The sequence below is a fragment of the Antedon mediterranea genome, chromosome 2 (assembly GCF_964355755.1).
Source record: "Antedon mediterranea chromosome 2, ecAntMedi1.1, whole genome shotgun sequence".
Classification (NCBI taxonomy): Eukaryota; Metazoa; Echinodermata; class Crinoidea; order Comatulida; family Antedonidae; genus Antedon; species Antedon mediterranea.
In genome coordinates this window covers 3,508,381-3,529,016 of record NC_092671.1, presented here as the reverse complement: position 1 = coordinate 3,529,016, position 20,636 = coordinate 3,508,381, and the positions used below count along the sequence as shown (strand labels likewise).

The 20,636-nt window shown below is 31.7% G+C and overlaps 1 protein-coding gene across 1 annotated transcript in view; it reads right to left on the bottom strand.

The window, feature by feature from the left end:
• Positions 1–20,353, bottom strand: part of LOC140040099 (alpha-1,6-mannosylglycoprotein 6-beta-N-acetylglucosaminyltransferase A-like) — a 43,172-nt gene extending 22,819 nt beyond the window's left edge. Inside the window, exons 1-8 of the mRNA XM_072085779.1 lie at positions 20,278–20,353; positions 19,458–19,867; positions 18,882–19,175; positions 18,416–18,495; positions 8,144–8,233; positions 6,218–6,292; positions 4,600–4,764; positions 631–800 (exon numbers count right to left, since the gene is read on the bottom strand). Of these exons, the coding sequence (XP_071941880.1) occupies positions 631–800; positions 4,600–4,764; positions 6,218–6,292; positions 8,144–8,233; positions 18,416–18,495; positions 18,882–19,175; positions 19,458–19,707 (1,124 nt within the window). The 5' untranslated portion in view covers positions 19,708–19,867; positions 20,278–20,353. The remainder of the gene's footprint in view (positions 1–630; positions 801–4,599; positions 4,765–6,217; positions 6,293–8,143; positions 8,234–18,415; positions 18,496–18,881; positions 19,176–19,457; positions 19,868–20,277) is intronic.
• Positions 20,354–20,636: the final 283 nt, after the last annotated feature.

The window sequence follows — 20,636 nt, the reverse complement described above, 5'->3', positions numbered from 1 at the left end:
CATTTTAAAACAGACTTCTGATTTATTAAATTGTATGTTATTGAAGAAAATTGTAGAGAATTTTATCTCGCGTTTAAAATGTCAACCATATAGTATTCTACATAAGTTCACATTTTGTTAAACCTCATGCTTTAATAAACTAGCATTCGTATTTCAGAGAAGCGGTTTGATATAGTACTTGTTGTAATTACTCAAGAATGTTCCAAATTAAAGCATGCTAAAATTGTTGGATTATGGCCATTTCAGATTTAATTTCAAAAACGGTATAAAAAGCAAAACACAAAATCAACAGAAAATTGAAACAAATTTTAATAGTTGGCCAACGACTTAAAAACAATTCCTGTCTGAACATAATTGTATGTACTGCAATACTGCCAGTCTAGACCCCCCATAGACACAGGTAATGAAAATGAGGTCATGTCATTGTTTCCCGTGAGGGGTCACTCATGGTGAAAGGTGCAAAATTAGATTGGGTACACTTTACTATATGTTCAGATGGGGTGTAATGGAAGCTAGTGTTTAACTGAGGTTTGCGCCCTTTCACACAGAAGCCAGTATTCATAAATTATTAAATAATTACCTTTTTATGGTTCTGTGTGAAAGGGGCTTATGAATATTAATGGAACTTACCTTTTAAGTGAAGGCGTTGAGATAGAGATCGTCATGTCATGGCCTAGTATGTACATGGAAGCAATGATATCTCCCCATTGTACCAATTCACCCAGGGGGCCACCGTGAAATGCATTTTCAGCTATTTTGAAGCCTGATTCCTTCGTGAGCAAACCTAAATGGAGAAGAACCTGCAAAAATACCAACATCATAAATTAAAATTTAGATATATTGTCCCCTGAAAAAAAATATTTGTAAATATAAATAAATATTTATAAGTAAAATTATCGGGGGCACTTTTTTCTATTAAAGTGAATAACTTTATTAAAACTATAATATCGCCTATTCAAAGTCTGAATTTATTATTCTTTTATTTTCCTGTTTTTCAGGAACAATACATCCTTAACCAAATAACAATTTGCAATACTGTTATACCATAATTTAAATTTATATTTTTTTGCCGTAAAAACTATAGGATGGATGATTTTTGCAGATAGGGTTGGTTTATAAATCAGTAGCTAACTGTATATTGTAGTCTTGATTGAGCAAGAGTAAGTAAGTGAATAGGCAGCTGCCCATACCACAATAATAGCAAACTGTTAAATGCATCAATAAAATAACCAATTTGTTAGATATTTTTTATTTAAAGTTCAGAAAATGTTAAAAACAGCGTCGTTTACAAACAGCTTTTGTTGTGTACTTGTTCACGGTGCTAAAAGGAAGTGTATTGAACCATATTCTTAGGTTAAAATACATTGACGGAATCCAACATGATACAGAGGAAATCCTGTAACAGCCATTAACAAAATTTAATATGATGCTTTCGAGAAATTGATTCTACTCACAATCAACATAAAAAATGTGTTCTTTTAAAATATTAATTAAAGCATAAAAAACACAGCTCAACTATGAGTTCTGTATATAGACGTCAACTTTTAATAACAAACTTAATCCAGCAAGAAGTAAAAGAATGTAAAACTCTTTAAAAGAAATGTCAGGAGTTGGTTTCAAAAAGTTAAGGGTGAGGTAGAAAAAGAAAACATTACTTTCAAAGTTTAACATATCTTTTTTTAAACGTTACCGTTTTATTATTATACTTCTTAAAACCATAACAACTTTTTTAGGAACACATCTTCCGCCAGATCTGTAAAATTATTCTATACGGCATCCTAATAAGATTCTGTATATAACAGCATTCATATTAACCACCATTTGAGTTGTTTAGTTCTTGTTCATTGTCCATTCCAAAATTGTTTATATCTACCAAGCTATCGTCATTGTTTTCTACTCCTTAAACTCTCTCCACCCTCTATTCACCAGCTTAAATACTGTATGCCTCCTTTGTCAAAAATACATTATTCCAGTCCACTCAGCCAGCAATGTACTATACTCTCACTTGCTTGCACAAGGGGTATGTGTTACCTGAAAGCTCTGAAATTTCTTTCCAGCTGTTTTACTTTATCGTTTTAATCTAGTTTTTGCTTATTAAATTTTGTTCCATTGAGATTCATACACTGATACCCACAACATTGTCTGTTTTTTCATAAATTTGCCTTTTGATTTTAATAATGTTTTGTTTTTGTTGATGTTTTGCTTGTTGTCCTGTGTTGCTTTATTATTCCATTCTGTAAGTGGTGGGCTCCTTGCTGTTGAGTGTGAATTGACAAGTAAAGAAATATGGTTAGACCTCTATTAAGGGGACACCTTCCGAGCGCAACAAAGTGTCCCAATTATAGGGGTTTTAACGGATAATGCATATTGTATTTATATTGCGCTTTAGTACCAATTGTCTCAAAGATCTGTGTACAAGATTTTTACAACTTTCATCTTCCCTAAAAGGGTCTCTTCGTGTCAAGTTCTTCACCAAACAGCGCTTATTCGTCTTTCACAAAGTGTCCCTCAAAAGGGATGTTCCAAAGGAGAGGTTTTGAACTATAATTTAAAAAAGTTAAATAAACAAAATAATTTTCCCTAAAATAGAATAGCATATTGTTAACAAGTCAAGTGAAGTACTCATGTTACAAGTTTAAAATAACCATGACCTATTAACATTAATAAACTCATTCAAAATAAAGCATTTCAGTTAAACTAAAAAATCAATTATCCATGAAAGTTTTGTGAAAGGAATTTTCTATTATAAAGAAACTTTTGTACTATAAACTTCGCCGTACTTTACCAGGTCAGTTATTGAAGAAAATAAAATTTTAGAATTCACATTATTTCATAAATAAAGTGAATTTTATGTTTTTATTTGTATTAAAGATACAGTTTGTATATATATTTTACTGCAGTTTAAACTTTATGGATCAATAAAATACTGAAGTTGATACAAACATTGTTTATCTTCATAGCCCTCAATACTTATATTCAACATGATTTGTACTTATTGAACTTCATAGGTAAACTATTAATATTCAACTACAACACTTATTAAACTTCAGCACTTATTCAATTTCAACACTTATTCAACTTGAGCACTTATTCAACTGTAGCACTTATTCAACTACATTACTTATTCAACTTTAGCACTTATTCAACTGTAGCACTTATTCAACATCAGCACTTATTCAACTAACAGCATTATTCAACTTCAGCAATATTCAATTACAGTATTTATTCAACTACAGCACTTATTCTGAGAACAGCACTTTATTATTCAATTGCAGCACAATTCGAACTATAGCATTTATTTACCTATACCGTATATTTCGGTGTATAAGTCGCACTTTTGACACGCAAATTTGACCTCTAAATTAAGGGTGCGTCTTATACACCGAACATAAATGCCTCACCACACAGAGTGTACATATCGTCACCTCGTTGGCTAGGCCTGAGTAAGCTAGGCCTAGCTACAGTGTACTAACGTAAAAGCAACCTGCTTCTGCCTAGTTTTCAAGGCATTTTAGCGTGATGTTATACTAAATATGATGAAAAGATTTGTTTATTATGGAGCTGTTTTTTAGGCGCTCCGATAAAATTTCATTTGTAAACGTTTACGATTGGAATAGGCCTAGTATTTATTTATAGTTATACGCACGATCGCCGACCGCCGTACCCCCAGCGCAAGCCCTTCTTGGCGGCCACATGTTGTACGGTATTCGACTAGTATATTCTCCGGGTGATTATAGCATGGACCTAGCGTACACACTTCTCGGATACATAGATACTAATCGAATACGATTGTCCGTGAAAACGTGCGCCCTCTCGAAATGATCGAGCGAGGCTAGCCCACACACGTGCGTGTTACACACACGGTCATGCACTCGATGTTGCGGGTGCGAAACTCATGAATAACAAGTTAAAAACAACTTGTTGAGGCTGGGCGCGGCCGAGCCTAGGTAAGAAAAAACCTAAATAAAGGATGCCGTTGTAGATATAACAAAATATATTATTACAATAATATTGATTACAATTTAAAAAAAACATTGTTTTGATGAAATATAAGGTGCGTCTTATACATCGACAATATAAAAAATACCGATATTTTCCTCTCAGTTAGGGGGTGCAACTTATACACCGAAATATACGGTAGTACTTATTCAACTATACTAAATGATTTGACTGCAGCACTTATTTAACTATATAGCACTTATTTAACTATAGCACATATTCAACTACTGTACAGCACTTATTCCACTAAAGCACTTTAATAATGTGAGTGTGATCATTTTATCAATAACAGCATTAGACACCATTTTACATTATTAATAACCAAGGCTGTATTATTGTAAAATCAATATCAGAAAACTATGAATAATATTAATAATAAATATCAATAATAAGAAAAAAGCAACAATGCCTGCTAAAAAAAAAATATTTTATGGCAAAATTTGAAATTCAAGTATTAATTATCCTTTTGTAATTAGTAGTAGATATTTTAAACAATTTTCAAACATGGCGTGATTTACGCAAGGTAATTTCTTACAAAACTTGTGTTTTGTCTACCGCTGGATTCAAACCTTGGAAATACACATTTCAAAATAACATTACCTTCTTTTGCATTCGTGTCTGATTATCAAATTTCGTTTTGAAGGCCTCGGCAGCTGGCAGCCATTTTGATTTCCACATATTGCTGATACGCTGACGAATCCATTCAAATTTTTCGGAGTTGGACAACAATGACATCAATGGGTTAATATTCGTACGAACCTCCGCCTGTTAATAATCATCATAAACAAAAATGTATCATTGGTTTTTTATTTTATGTAAATTTTCAAAGAAACTTTGTATTAGTTCTCAAACTAAGAACATTTGGAGAGGTCCTCTATGGGTAATGAACAGTCGGTGAAGAGCATATCAATCAATCAAACAACTTAATATTAAGGATTGTACATTACTCTTAACAGTTTGCATATATTAAATTGGGGACTTTCCCATTGAATACGTTTAGATAACCATATATTTCAAATGCAATATGATTGCAATAAACAAGGCTTGTGTCAATTGAATGTTACTATTCAAATAAAGTTGTAGCCTGGTGGTAAACATGCTTGCCTTTCAATTCCAAGGTTTAGGGTTCAATCCTAACCTAGTGCCAGGGTTGTAACTCATGAATATTTTGACTCCACTCTCTAACTAAGTCTCAAATTATACAGATTTGTATATATATGTTTTTTTGTAACCGAATAAATAAAAACATTTCTGTTGAGCAAAGGTTGCTATCAATTACACCTCACTGATGTGTACATACAGTAGGCAATGAGAGTGAAGCATCTGGTGTAATGACACGAACAATTTGAGAGACTAGACACAGGCCTCAAGTTTTAAAATGCCAATTCCATTCCTGTTGTAGCGTCTTAGTTTCATTAATTTCATATACCTGTATAACAAATTTTTTTCTTAACCCAAAACAAAAGGATTTAGATTGTATAGTGCTCATAGCTTTTTTTTCCTTTTTTTTTTTTTTTTGGTGGAAGGAAGGGGTAATTAGGTATCTACTACTATCATCTTGGAATGGGTAAGCAAGCATTTAACCACCAATCAACTATGCCACTTTTATTGTTAAACTCAATACATACAGTAGATACTTAATTAGATGTTTACATTTGAAAAATGTATTAAAGATCAAAAAATTATTATAAAATTGTTTTATTCTTTAATAAAGGTTTGCATCGCAAATAGTGATATTGAAAAGCAAACTATTTATCATACATAGACATTACTGATTGAAGAATGTGATCAGCAGTCAATATGACGACATATATCACATGATTTTAATTCTTGCATGCATTTAATTTAAAGGAACTAAACTGGGATATATTTTATGCATTTTCAATTGCAAAAAATCAATATCCACATATCAAACGACTATACATGATGAAATTGTTTAGTACGATACAAATGCGTTTATAGTATTTATTCCGAAGACATTACTATGGCAATGCAAAATAGGTGAAATATAATTAAGACTATTCTTGTATTGTACTGTACAATAAAAAAAATTATATGATATGATATCAACAAAAGATAATTTTAAAAAGTACATCTAACCATTGATGAGATGAGCTTCTTATGGATCTGGAGAAGATTTTTATTTAATCAATATAATTTTATTTGATTAAAATAATATGTTTTCGCGGAAGAAATAATGTAAATATAATATGCAAACCTTTTCATTGATTGGTCTGTCTTCTGTTATCTGTTCCTTCACTCTTCCTGAAAGTAAGGGGCACCAAGATTCCACCTGAAAAACAACATTTTATTAGATTTATGTACCCTGTATACTATAAATAGCTGCTCTATTTTAAAAGTAGGCTGTTTTCTTTGATAAATAAGCTACTAAAAGTGCATGATTTCTTCCTGTTTACATAAAATGTATACAGTGGTACATACAGTACAACTCAAAGTATATGAAAAGGAATATCTGGTTTTACTGTAGGTAAAACCATGGAGGTATAAAATGATATACAGTACCTCGATCTAAAACAGATTCATCAATAATAATGTGAATTTATTATAAATAACCTACTACATTAAAACCAGGTTAGGTACATGTTTATTATATTGTTTGAAGGTTTGCATGGCGAAAATCAAATGTTGATGTAAAGTTTGCGGTACGTCACGTACTGTATATAGTTCTGGAAAAAAAACTGTTGAGTTTCTTGACATTTCGATCAATATACTTTCGTCGTTCTAAGTAGTCAGAATGATAAAATAATATTGATCGAAACGTTGAGAAACTCAACAGTTCTTTTAAGAACTAACTATCACATGATACCACAAACTACATGCTTATTTTTATAAAAAAAATAACATCAATGTTTTGTATTCGATATGAAACTGAAAGATTATTTTCAATTTAGAAAAAACTGAATTCTATTCCATTTAATGATCACAAAAAAGTAGTTTTGTATAATAACAGACAGATGACCATTAGTTCAAAGGTCATACTGTTAGCATTCAATTTTCCATTAATATAGTAATAAGTATTGGCCTGCAATACAATCATACTTAATAACCTAGTGTGATATTAAGACTGGAATAACAATTATTAATGACCAAGTTCATTATGTATTGAATTAGCTAGAGAAGCCCTTGGGGGTTACGGTTAATTTAGACTTTAACACGCTAGTACTGAGGTAATCGAACGCGAGTGATTGTCTAGTGTCAGAAATTATAGTTAATGTATGTCGGAAATTCTCTTATTAAAATTTTAAATATATTCTGTATACTGCAATTGAATACCATTGAAATAAACGGTGAAACATGACATCACTTTGGTTTGGTAGTTTTTGGTATAATATTCAAGACAAAGTGATCTCCCTATGTTTATGCAGTAAAAAAAACATTTTCCCATGCGTTTCTCAGTTTCTATTAAAAAAAAGAATGGTTTTCTTCGAAACCGGTTTATAATAAGATCATGTTGAAGCTGTCATGGTAAATGTTTTAAATCCAGTATTTGACATCAGCAGAATAAATTGGGGTTTTTGAAATATTTAAAATCAGTTATCTTTACATGGACCTGTTTCTGTAGGCATGAAAATACAGCAGAATTTAAATCCATATTCTCTAGCTCAGTAGAAACAGGTCCTTATTAAATCATAATAATTAATATCAATGGTGTAAACGGCTATGATCACTCACTGGCTAAACTCAAGGGCCAAAGCTTATGGGGTCCCAAAGCAGGGCGTGGATGAATAAAATATGTCAAAAAAGGCTAAAAATGCTTAAGGCCTCCAGCATGGTCACAAGCGTCCATAAACCAGGGGCCTCAGCGTTACGCCAAGCATAATAGATTGTATTTGTAGGTAAATCCGAACACATTTTCATTTCACATAAATTTCAAGTATGTAACTGAAATGTTATTGTCTTTTTTATCTACCACCAGGTATTCTTACTTTTATACCAAATACAATCATAAAAACGAACGTTTGTTTGTCATTTCTATCTATTCAATGTGTTTAGTACAATTCATACTTTTTCCACTAATTGCCATATTGATTTTTAGGTATTATAAGAGGAATTGATTGTATTGTGAAATGGGAGTGCATTATTTACTATGGCTACCGCAACCACAAAATGGCTATTACCATACCTCACTTAGATATCTCATAAATGAACACTGAGATCCGTCCACTCCATTCAAAGCATAGCACTTGTCAGATTTCCACATATGTTTCATCCACTATTAAAGAAAAACAACAATTTTGTTTAAATTAAAGATGTAAAAATGAAGATTTTATTTCATTTATTTATTTTATTTCTATTTCTTTATTTGAATTCACAAAAACACAACATATAAAAACAAAGAATGAATTCAGGGTAACACAAAAAAGTAACCAAAGGTCTAACTTATTTCCATTGTGGCCCTTAAGGATAAAAACACAAGAATAAACATTTACAATAAACAAAAACACATGTAGTAACAATATAAATATAAATTATAATCTTTCAAGCATAACCTCTTTGGGCCCGTTTCTGCTGCCAACCCAAAATATACCGTATAAATATACCGTATAAATATACCGTATATATACCGTATATGAAATTCGTGCACCGTTTCCGCTGCACATACTTCGTGGGTGGGTTGTAAAAAAGTTGGCTTTCATTACCCAAAATGCATTTCGTGAGACGGAAGTATGGATTGACCTCGTGTAGTGAGGTTTTTACCTACCGGTACATGCTGACAAAAACAAAACAATGATGGTTTCTCAAAACGTCGTAGCATTGCTTTCTATTTTAAATCTAATGAGCAGAAGTGGCAACGAATTTACACCGCACATACAAGCACAATCTAGAAATGTTAACTCTGTTATTCAAATTGAGTTTATATTATGCTATATTATCCTATATTGCCGTTTTAATTTCCATTTTCTATTATACAGTATTTTACCATGATTTTACATCACGTTGTTGTGTAAGAACATTCGATTTATTGTAATTAAAATCTCGGTATCTCTTCTGTTGCCATGCAGTCTCCCCCCAACCTTCGCTTCCCCCCACAATTGAATTGCAAAAATAGTGATTTGTTCGGTCCACAGTGACATTTTGATCTGTTGCTTGCTTTTACACGTGTGTTTCAACTTTCAATGCAGCAGAAAAACCAAAACAAACGCGTCGCGCTCTGTTAGTTTTTGACCTCGTGTCACGAGTCGGGTCACATTTACGGTATATTTTTAGTGCAGCAGAAATGGGGAACGAAATATACGGTATATTTTGGAATATACCGTATAATATCCACAAACGATGGGGATATTTATGCGGTATATATACCGCAAATATTTACGGTATATTTTTTATGAGACCCATTTCTGCTGCCAAAAAATATACCGTATATAAAATATACCGTATATATACGGTATATTTTTGGCAGCAGAAACGGGGCCTTTGAGATGTTTCCTGATATTTCTTTTGAATTGATTGATGGTTTCTGAACACTGTATCAATTTTGGCAGGTGATTCCATGACGTTATTGCCGTGTTAACAAAGGTTGTTTGGGAGTGGTTACCTATATATGGTCTATAAATTGATTGAGTTGCAAATCTAGTATTGTACTGGTGAATTGCATTTGCTCTACTAATACCATCATTCATAAGCGTAGGGCTTAATCCATTAATAATATGATACATGTGACAAAGTTTTATCTGTTTAAAAATCTACTGGGAGCCAACTCAGTTTGTTTAATTCATTAGCCCCAATGTGATCCCTTGGTTCCAGACCAAGAATACATCTGACTGTCTTATTTTGTGCAGTTTGCAATTTAACTTTTAATGATTAATATTATAATTACTGTAGACTTTGAATAGGCCATTTTACAATTTTAATAAAGTTATCAATCAGTCCATAGAAAAAAAAAACCACAAAATAAGCTGCTAAATTTAACACACAAAAAAAACCTGATTGTCTGCCAATGACATACAGTACAATTGGACTAATTTTATTCTTATAAATGTGAATGTACTATTTTTTTATTATTACATAATATTCAACAACAACAATGTTTACTATAATTTTTTTTTCAGGGGACAATGTCTTTAATGGATTTCCAATAACCAAAACTTAATCATTTTTAAAGCATTACAAGAATCTACAGTGGAAGCTAAACATGCTTTTAACAATAAGATCAATACTGTAGCAGATGAATAATTAATTAACTGAAAGTAGTGGCTATTGATGAACCTACAGTATAGTTCAATTAATAAACAAGCTAACAATAACTGTATTATATTATTATGCAAATTGAAATTGCAATCTATGGATATATCATATCTATTTGAAGGCAGTTTTATTGTTTCCTCATTTCTTTTATTCAATATTTCAATTAAATTTATTATTATATATTCCAGGAGTATTAGACAAAAAAAGTGCTAAAGGTATTAATGCTATAAAATATAAGCTGGATTTTTCAGAATAGTTTCAAAATGTTGTTTAAGTCCCCAGTGCTTAACAACTTGAATGGGCCATCTAAAAAAATTCGCTGCCATCTTAACAATAATTACCATATGGTAATTCTGTACCAGGAAAACACTAAAATATTGAATTTTTATATTAAATTGATGTTTTGTTTTGTAATCGATCCGAAACAGGCCCTTATTAAATCATAATATCAGTGGCGTAACGGCTGAGCAATTGTAATTCATTCAAATTTTGGAGCTCTAAATAATGGAATATTTTCATTATTTTAAAAGATTATATTTTGTTTAATATCGCAAGTTATTTATTTCTATAGCACACCCTGCACTAGCCTCTTGCTAAAATAGGTGGGATATAAAACAAATAATAAAGGTCAAAATATTCTAAATTTAAATTGGCCATATCAAAGTAATATTAAAGTTATTCAACTTAAGTGGAAAATTTTAGCCAAAAACAAAAATTTTACGTAATTAACAGCTAAATTAATTTGATTACTGTACATTTCGTCTGGATAATCGTCCCGAGCGAAAGTAAACAAAGATTTCAAACTACAAGTACACATTATGCATGATACTAATTAGGATTGTTTACAACTCATCACGGATGAGAAGGTGTTTTCACATAGATCGCGAGGAAGTTTTATTTATTTATTCATTTTATTTTATGTCTGGCCAAGGATTACCAATTTAGTGAATTAATCACTGTCCTATCAGATAGGTGGTAATCCCCCTGATACAGGGGCTATTGTGTGAACCAGTTCACCGGGGTAAGCCCCTATGATTATGCATACAGAGTAGCCAAATAAGCGTGTTGCATTATGAGATATGTTTTGATAGAAAATTTGACTGGAAGTCAAAGTTATTTTTTGAACCATAAAATGTCTGTATTTCAGTTACCGGTAAATGATTTTTTTTTCGACTCATTTTTGGTGAAAATTAATAACTATTATGATACTTCAAAATTACCCACTTTTTTCAAAATCTTTTTTTGGAATTTGACAAAGGGACAATACATCTTTAATCATTTGTATAGTACGTATAAGTATAAACAATACAGTATTATATCCTTTGCACTAATGACTCACTGCTGGATTTCCCTATATCACTCAGGCAGCATGTCTCCCAGTTATATACCTTATCATTTAGAAAATCTAGGGATTTCTTGACAATTTCACTGCGAAGTTTGCAATCTTGTTTGTATCATAGGAAGGTGATGGAGCCTTTCCAAAAACGATACAATAATGGATAAGTCATCAATTTGAAATGTGCTGTTACCAGGAGACAAAAAATGTCTGTTGTTTACCTTATGAAGGCCTATTTGGAAAACAACCAGAATTACTGTACAGCATCATTGTTGCAACAAAGTCAGTATTAACCTACAGTCCTGTACTGCTCCAATCCAACTCCCTACTCTTTAGAACAACAAAACAAGAAACTAAATTCATTGTCCTTTTTTTTTTCAAATTGAAACATTTTATATAATTATGATATAATAATATATAGTATTTTGTTATTGAATTTTTTTCTTTTTTTTTCTTCGTGGCTAATTAAAACTTGAACAACCATAAGAAATGATGAAGATGGAATTCATAGATAATATTTTACTATAAATTTCAAACAAATTTGGCTTGGAGTAATTTACTAACAAAAAATGTGAAAGCATAAAAGCCAATTTACACAGAAGAGTGGTAACAGTAATAAAATAGAATATTATGTTATTCTTATGACCATATATTTAGTATTAGTTTACCACTAGTCTGTGACCAATATCATGCCTCCAGTAATGGAAAATTTCTTTTCTTAAAATCATCGTCAGTGTGTGTGTACAGTATTAAATCCAACCACAAATTGATATTGACTTTCATTTGCATTAGAGTACAGAGTCCATTCATGTAGTTTATACAATATTGAAACAAACGGTTTCTTATATCCCTTGCATTGATATTCAATAAGGTTTTAAATTTAGTCGTACCATTTTGCATTCAGGGGGAAATAAAAAGGGTTAAAAGAGCAAAAGGCATTGTTATAGGGCATTGTAGCACATAGATTTCAGGACAATAATCGCTTTTATATTTTTATGCCCTTGAGTCCTATTCTTCTGGTCTGCCACTACTTTTGGGTTCTTATAATTGCTGTAGTGAATTCTGAGACTAAGATCTAGTTCTTAAAGCTGAATTCTATACCATTCTGCCAAATGAAATAGACTTTCAGAAAGCATTGACAAACGTTTTGATCTACTGTGAATAGGATCCAAGTGTCCATTATGCATGTGCATTAATACTGTACTGTAGTGTATTCAATTCAATTGTTGTTGACATTTTGTGCTTTCAAATCGCACGTCCTCTCTTAAGCCTTGTCTACACTATCAAACTTTATGTGTCAAAAAAATGTGATGTGCCCATATATGGTGGTGATATGGCCAAATATGGTAGTGATATGCCCAAATATGGTAGTGATATGACATCATCGTGTCTATATACTGTATGGGCATCACATTTTTTTGACACATAAAGTTTGATAAATGTAGACAAGGCTCTTTGGGAAATGATCTAAAATAACCTGTAAATTTAGTACTATTCTACTACTGTATGTAGATATTGAAAAGATTTACAGATAGAGAACTAGGTCGAAGGAATGTGATGTGATGCGGTTACGATAATGGGAAGCTGGATTGGAAGAGGTGTGTGGGATTTCAGGAGACATCAAGAGCACATAGTTTTGGTTTACACGCCCAATGGCAAATAAAAACAAACATTAATACATTTGCTGGTGAATCTTAAATAACTCATTAATGTGACATGAAGAGTTACTGTACTGTATTCCATGATAAAAAATGCTTATTTTTTCATTTGTATTAAATATTTTGTTTTATGTCATTATTATCAAAAATGGATGTTTAAGAATTGGAATTGAATGAGCGTATACTGTAGTATCTTTTCACTATGTGGTACGGTTGAAACCTAAACCTACCGTAGTGATGGCTGTCTGTAGACACTGCATAGAACCCAGCTAGTTGTACTGTACTCTCTGATGTGATAGAACGATATTATTTATTAAGAATTCTCATCTGTGAGTAACCTTGCAGGAGGTTAACTGTGGTATAATAACATATTAAAGCTTTCCTCGCATTAGTTTCCTAACAACATGCTGTGAAAGGCATTGCTAGCAATGGTTTGACTAAGTGCTTCATATAGCTCTTACGATGTGTCCATCCAGTACAAGTGGTTTTAGAATGAAATACTTTCAGCATAAGCTCTGCTTTTTTAAATAAGTCCCTCCTTCATGTTGGATATTGTAAGAAATGATACTGTATGCTGGGGCGGATCCAGACATTTTTGAGAGGGGGGGTCCGCCGATAAAAAGGGCACATCAGATATTGAGTATTTGAGCCACAGCCCCCCCATGGTGGGGGTTGTGGCGAAGCGAATTTTGTTACAGGACACACTTAGATGGCCGGAAATGGCACTCTCGCACGCAAAATCCATGATAAATGGCACCTTTCTAGTTCGCCGGAAATGACACTTTATTAGCAGGGATAAAGATGCAAAATTAAAAGTTGTTATTTTTCAACCAATTTAAAACATTATCTGTTGGTATTTTGTTTCAATATTCCAATAAAGAAAGAATTACGAAAATCTGACTTGTAGTTTTCGAAATTTGTGTAGAGTACCGTTCAGTACAGAGAGATCACGTGACTTCTTGGTACACGCGAGAGAAAACATTCCGCTGTGGGTGATTCGCGTCCACCAATCCAAAATAGCCAGAATCCAAAATCATTCAACCGTGAGCTCTGCCGATCGCGGGAAAGCTCAGCTTTGATTGGCTTACGATGACATCATATCACAAAATGGTGGTTTTGTAGTTGAGCCTCACGTAATTTTCACAAATATTGTTTCAAAAATGAAATAAATGAACCTTCTTTATGGTATGTGTGATTTTTCTTTAAAAGATTTGAATAATAAAGGCTTCATATCGAGAAAAAAACATTTTTTTGGCACTTATAATAAATATTTCTCAGAGAAAAAAAGCACATGGCTTGTAGAACTATATTATCTTGGCGTAGGAAGACAAACAAATCCCAGGTTATGAGAGGCTCAACTACAAAAACAAGGTTGAATAGTATAGTGTTTCGATGATTTTTGAGTAAACAATCTACCGCGTATGGTCGTACGCGGTAGATAGTACGATATTTTAACTACATTTTTTACATGTTTGGTTGGATGTAATGGAAATAAAAAATAGTTGATCTGATGGAATGATATGTAAATAAACAAATACTCAAAAGAATTATGTTTACAGTTCAATTATTTTCAGAATAATAATACATAAAAATGTGTTTACCAATGGACAAATAATCGCGTCAATGACAGAGCGCGCATGGTAACGTACGCAGAGTTGAATCGTAAAAAGTTTACATGCGCCCTCTGTAGTATGCGAAACGATCTATTTTTAGAAGTTTAAGTAGAGATCATCACGCATCACCACCTCTCACAATGCTCTTTGATCGGCCGCCGTAACTTAACATCGTGATAAATTTCTGTTTTTATTTTTGGGGTTAGTGTAGCTTACTCTGTGCATACTAATATACACACAAATATTTCACACGAATAAAATATTGGACCTCTAAAAAAAGGGCACCCTTAAAATTTAGGGGGGGTCCGGACCCCGTGGACCCCCCCTCTGGATCCGCCCCAGTGTATGTTTGTTTTGAATGAATGAAGGAAATAACTGTTATTTTGATTGATTGATACACTGTACAATGTTTAATTTTTTTCTTATGTAGGCCTAAACTTCCTTAAATTTAAATGAACACACTGAAAATGGTTCTTTTGCAAATAGATAGCCCTAAAGTAAAGATTATGCAAATTATTACAGTATAGTAATTCATGGACACTTCTATATTATATTAAAGGCCAGGTGTGGGCAAAAAATTTCTATTGATCATACATTCCAATAATTATCGATCTATAGTTTCCCCTATTTTTCATAATTTTTGGGATTTTATTTGTGTTACACGAGTTTGTTGAAAATAAGCACTTTCTTATCAGTGGTGGGATACAGTAGTTCAAATTACACAGTAAAATCTCTATTCGTTTGTACAGTACACACATTTTGTAAATAGAGAGGCATTTTAAAAAGCTATGAAAAATAAACATTGTGGTAAAAAATGTTATCAGATGACTAAATATAGGTAATATAACTTGAATATTACATTTCTGATATTTTTATTCAACTTCAGATTTTTATTTTCATGCTATAGCAAAAATTATCCACCGTATATCCACCATCTTTTTTCACCGTCTAGGGAGTCACCAGACATGTTATTACATTAGGTTAACTACCTAACTACTGAAAAAAAGTCTTCCTGGTTTTTATGGAAGAATTTTGCCAAATTTTGTATTTGACCATATTAAGAGAAATTCATGTTTTTTCGTCTCGATTTCTGTTACAAATATTTGATTTACAGTATGTACAATTAACCAAATATTAAATTTAAAATTCATGCTTGTACCTGAGCTTTAAGGGAACACTTTCTCATTAAAAGAACAAGGGGCAATATGTTTAATAACACACTAGCAAGATTCAAGAAATTGTATTGGTCCACATCAAACCTCTATTCAAGAAACACCTTTATATTAAAGGGACACTTTGTTGTCCTGAAATTGTCCCCTGTATACCTCTTTTTAAAATGAAAATGGTGTGTTCGTTACCGATAAATTAATCATTTTTGGCTTGCATAAATTACTGTAGCTCCCTTTTGTTTTCTCTTACATTAAATTGTTCAATAATTTATTCTTTATGGTTTCAGTTTTATAAATTTTCAATGAGTTTACATGAAAGATGGATACCAAGAAAATGATGGGGATCAGCTCATCAGTTTTTTAAAGATCTACAGTAGGCCTATTTAACTATATAAAACCGCAAAACATCAATTTATGTCTGAATCAAAAGGTTAAAAGCATAGGTCATAGTCCTGGCAGGCAGAGTGGTATTAACCATAACAATAGTGAATTGTTTATGAAATGTACAGTACTGTATGTCTTCAATTAATTAAGTACACTACAAATAATTTGACCAATCACGACATGATAGATCATCCAAGCTGAAGCTTGTGATTGGTCAACTTATATAGTAGATTTGTGCCTCCTGTAGTGGAAACCAAGATTTATAGTCAAATCAAAGATGTACCCTCAAATCACAGAGAGAGACATAATTGACTATTACCGTACTTTTAATTTTTTATTTTATTTCCTTCCAAATATTATATTTTTTAAGAGTATTATAATGATATGGAATTCATTTTAAAATAATGTGTATTGATTATAGTACTGAACCAACCGAGTGTCTATTCAATTGGGGTATCTCCTGAATAAAGGTTAATGTCACCTTTGGGGTAGCCTCTGAATAGGGGTACAGAGGGTGGAGGGGAATAGGGGGGGGGGGAAAGGTTAGTCTACTGTTCTATTGTATATAGTAGAACTATTCCCCTCCCCCCTGTGTATACAGCAGAACTCAACCGATCAAATACAAAACAAAAAAGAATGTGAACAAAAATTAATTACATGGCGGATATTTCAACCAATTCACATATTTACTGTAGATTCAAATTGATATTAAAGGTGATTACGAATTCCATTAGGACTTGTGATTTAAACAATTACTATAATCCGACGTAACAATAACATGTTTTGATTAATGCCGTTAGTCTGATACCATAATCTACCTGTACCACTTAAATTAATTTCCAATATGTATGAAAATTCTGATGTTTTGAGAAAATTGAGAGCTTGCTTACAGTATATGCGTTATAAGCAAGCAATATTATTATTGTTGACGGATGTAATAATAGTTAGTTCCTCACTTTATTTTAAAAACATTTATGTGAATTTCCTCCTTTAACAGTAAAAAATTCCTTCATTGTTTGATGCGAGACGAACAAAAACTACTGCCATTTTCCTTCAAGAATACTGACAATCAAATTTGAAAGTTGAAAGTGGAAATATGTTTGGGGAAAACCCCTTATTTAAAATGTTTAAAATTTAAAAAGTTCAAATCAACACATACTTGTATACTTTATGCAGTAGTGTTGTTTAGACTACAGTACAGTATAGCAATTTGGGACATTATTAAATTTCAATTGAAAAGATTATTAATTTTGTGAAATGGCAATGCACAATTCAAAGTAATAAGAGCATAAAATGAATGAAGATTTCAGTCTAATGTACAGTGAAAAAAATGAATAATTAATATTGTATAAATACTTTATTAATGAGTACAATAACATCTTTCTAACTGTACTTTTGTACAAGCTTGATTGCTGCCTTTTTATCATTTTTTTCAATTCTGTAGTGTATGGTTTCATAGAGAGTAATAACTGTATAATTGTGTTGTCATATCATTTTTTGAATAAATATATTAAAAATGTGTCAGTTATGTTAGTGAAATGGAAATTTCATAATTTTTTTAGAGAATTAAATATTCCTTCATTGTCTACTTTGTATCATTACTTATGTGGCCAATTTGATTTTTAGAAAAAAGTATTCGTTTTTACAATACGTCAACTGAAAGTTGGTTAAATAATTATTAATTATTTAATATCACTAATATTATAAATAATACTTTTAATAATTACATACACATGTGATTATCACCTCAATAACAACAGGGGATTATTGTAGAATTGATTGAGTAATGTACTATCGGATGTTGCCACTTCGCATACAAAATAAAATATTTCTAATAAAATTATTATAATAATCTTGGGAATAAACAGAATGCCTTAATGAATAATGATGACCTAATAAATTGTTTAAGATTAAAGAATACAACTAAAAAAGACCATATAAAAAAAAATTTTTATGATAAATTATACGTTTACAAATAGTTATGACGTACAGACAGAATCGACAACAAAGAAACTGATCCATAGATTAGAATTAAAATAATTTACTTACACCTAACTTTCCTTTGCAATTTGGATAAGATGACAAGTCCAATAAATTTATATCACATCCACTTTTGGTAAAAAGATCATCTGTTGGAAAAACAAACATTTTAAATATGGTACTGTAAAAGATGAATTTAATGAAATACTACTGTATGTATCCAAAAAGAGGGGAAATAATTAACACAATTTTAAGATAAATTAATGGAGTTTTGGCTTTGTGGTTATTATGCTTGGCTACCAATCTAAGGGTCCTGGGTTCAAATCCTGTCAGTGTCATGAAGTTTTCTAAAGACAAATTATAACTCCACTCTCAAAGACTTGTAATAAGACTTTGTTTATGTAGAGCATCTTTGTATGTCTTGTGAACAGGATCGCAACCTTTAAAAAGGATAATGAATGAATTTGATTATGGTTATCCTTGGAAATTTGCCTAAATATTATAGATAAAGAAAAAAAATTATACATTAACATACCATTAGGTTGTGAACCGCCTGGTAATTTTTGGTTCACACCAACGAACATATTGTTATCCTCGACAGCGGTATGCTTCCTTAAATTAGCTTTAGTTTTTTTATTCATATGTAATTTGTTTTCTTTTCGTACTTGGTATTCTCGTAAACTTACGATACCAGGTGTTTCTAATATATGACTTAAATTTCGTGATAAGAGGAATGTATTGTTTGATAAAACTTCATCGAGTCTTTGCTCAATTTTATCGATTCGTTCTATTAAACTGTCTAGAACTGTTGCAATTGTTTGTTTTAAATCTGAAAAAAATAAAAGTAAATTAAAAAATAAAGAAAAATAATAATAAATGAGTATGGACCATGGTGGTATGAAATTTGGTGAAAATCATTGGGTGGAAATACTTACAAAGATAGCACTAATAATAATTGATTTGTATTCAATTGAAGTAAATAGGACTTTTGCTTTTTTTGTTATTTCATAAAAATTCATTTTGACATTTTATGCCCCAAAAATTAAATATTTTTCTGTCTACTGTATTCTAATTTATATTTTTAAAAAAAAACAAATTTAATTACACATACCTCTTGCTATTAAACTATTGGACATTTTATCTCCTTTGGAATGCTCTACTGCCAGAGCTTGTATATACTTTTGGCTAATTTCTAAAATTTCATCCCTCAATCTCTCACTTTCGTGGCGTGGTTCAGGTTCGGCTTTCATTGTTTGGAATATCATTAGCATACAGGTAAGCCACATCATCATTAGTGTCATTAAAAAAATTCGAATATTTTTCGAGGTCAAGTTTCGACTGCAAACACCGTTTCTAGACATGGTTATAAATAGATCGTGCTGATTCTCGATGAAAATGTGTTGGAAGTTTTTCTCGTGGGAATTACCTTTGTTTTATATCTCTACTGTATATTGCCTGAAACATTTTTAACACCTTCATTCTTTCCGATACTCTATATTTAATGATGCTTGCAAATTCTGTCTGGAAAAAAAGTGATAAAATTAACCAACCTGCCAAGTCTAGCCTAGTACAGTAGTATGAAGCTATAATAATCTCTTTTGAAATGAACAAAAATAAGAGTCTGTGTAAATGATATTAATAGTTAGTTCTGTTTGTAGGCGCGCCTATTTATTGCTAAAATAATTAAAACACATTATTATAAAGTAAATCTTGATCATGTTGCTGTATTTTGTTTTGACCAGGTTAAAACCAGGGAAGAGTTAAATTACAATTTAACTCTTCCCTGTTAAAACGATGTCTATTTTTATTGTATTAAGGATTTTGGCCTAGCTAGGCCCTATAGTAGGCCTATATTAGTATTAGGAATGATTGAAAGGTAATAAGGTGAAGACAATTTTTAATAAATTTAAAATACGTTAAATACCACTTACAATTTTCCAATGTTTCTATTTCGAATGTTTTTGTTATTCCGTTAATCCAAAAACAAAATCTAGGCCTTAATTAGGCCTACAGACGTGACACAGCCTAACACAGTATGTATATCTAGGTTACTCTACCGGTCGGTTAGTACGACGGCAAGCTGACAGGAACGTACACACACAGACACAACAAAGCATGAGAGAGCAGCAGCAGCAGATCATCAGTGTTCTCCGATTTGTCGCAACCCTCAGATCATTATCAATCGATCAAAAAATATACTAGCTAGAGTAGAGGCCTAGCCTACTCGGATCGTCTCATTAGATTGACCGGTTGAAAGCGGGCTAACTATTAAACAATATATCCAAACATT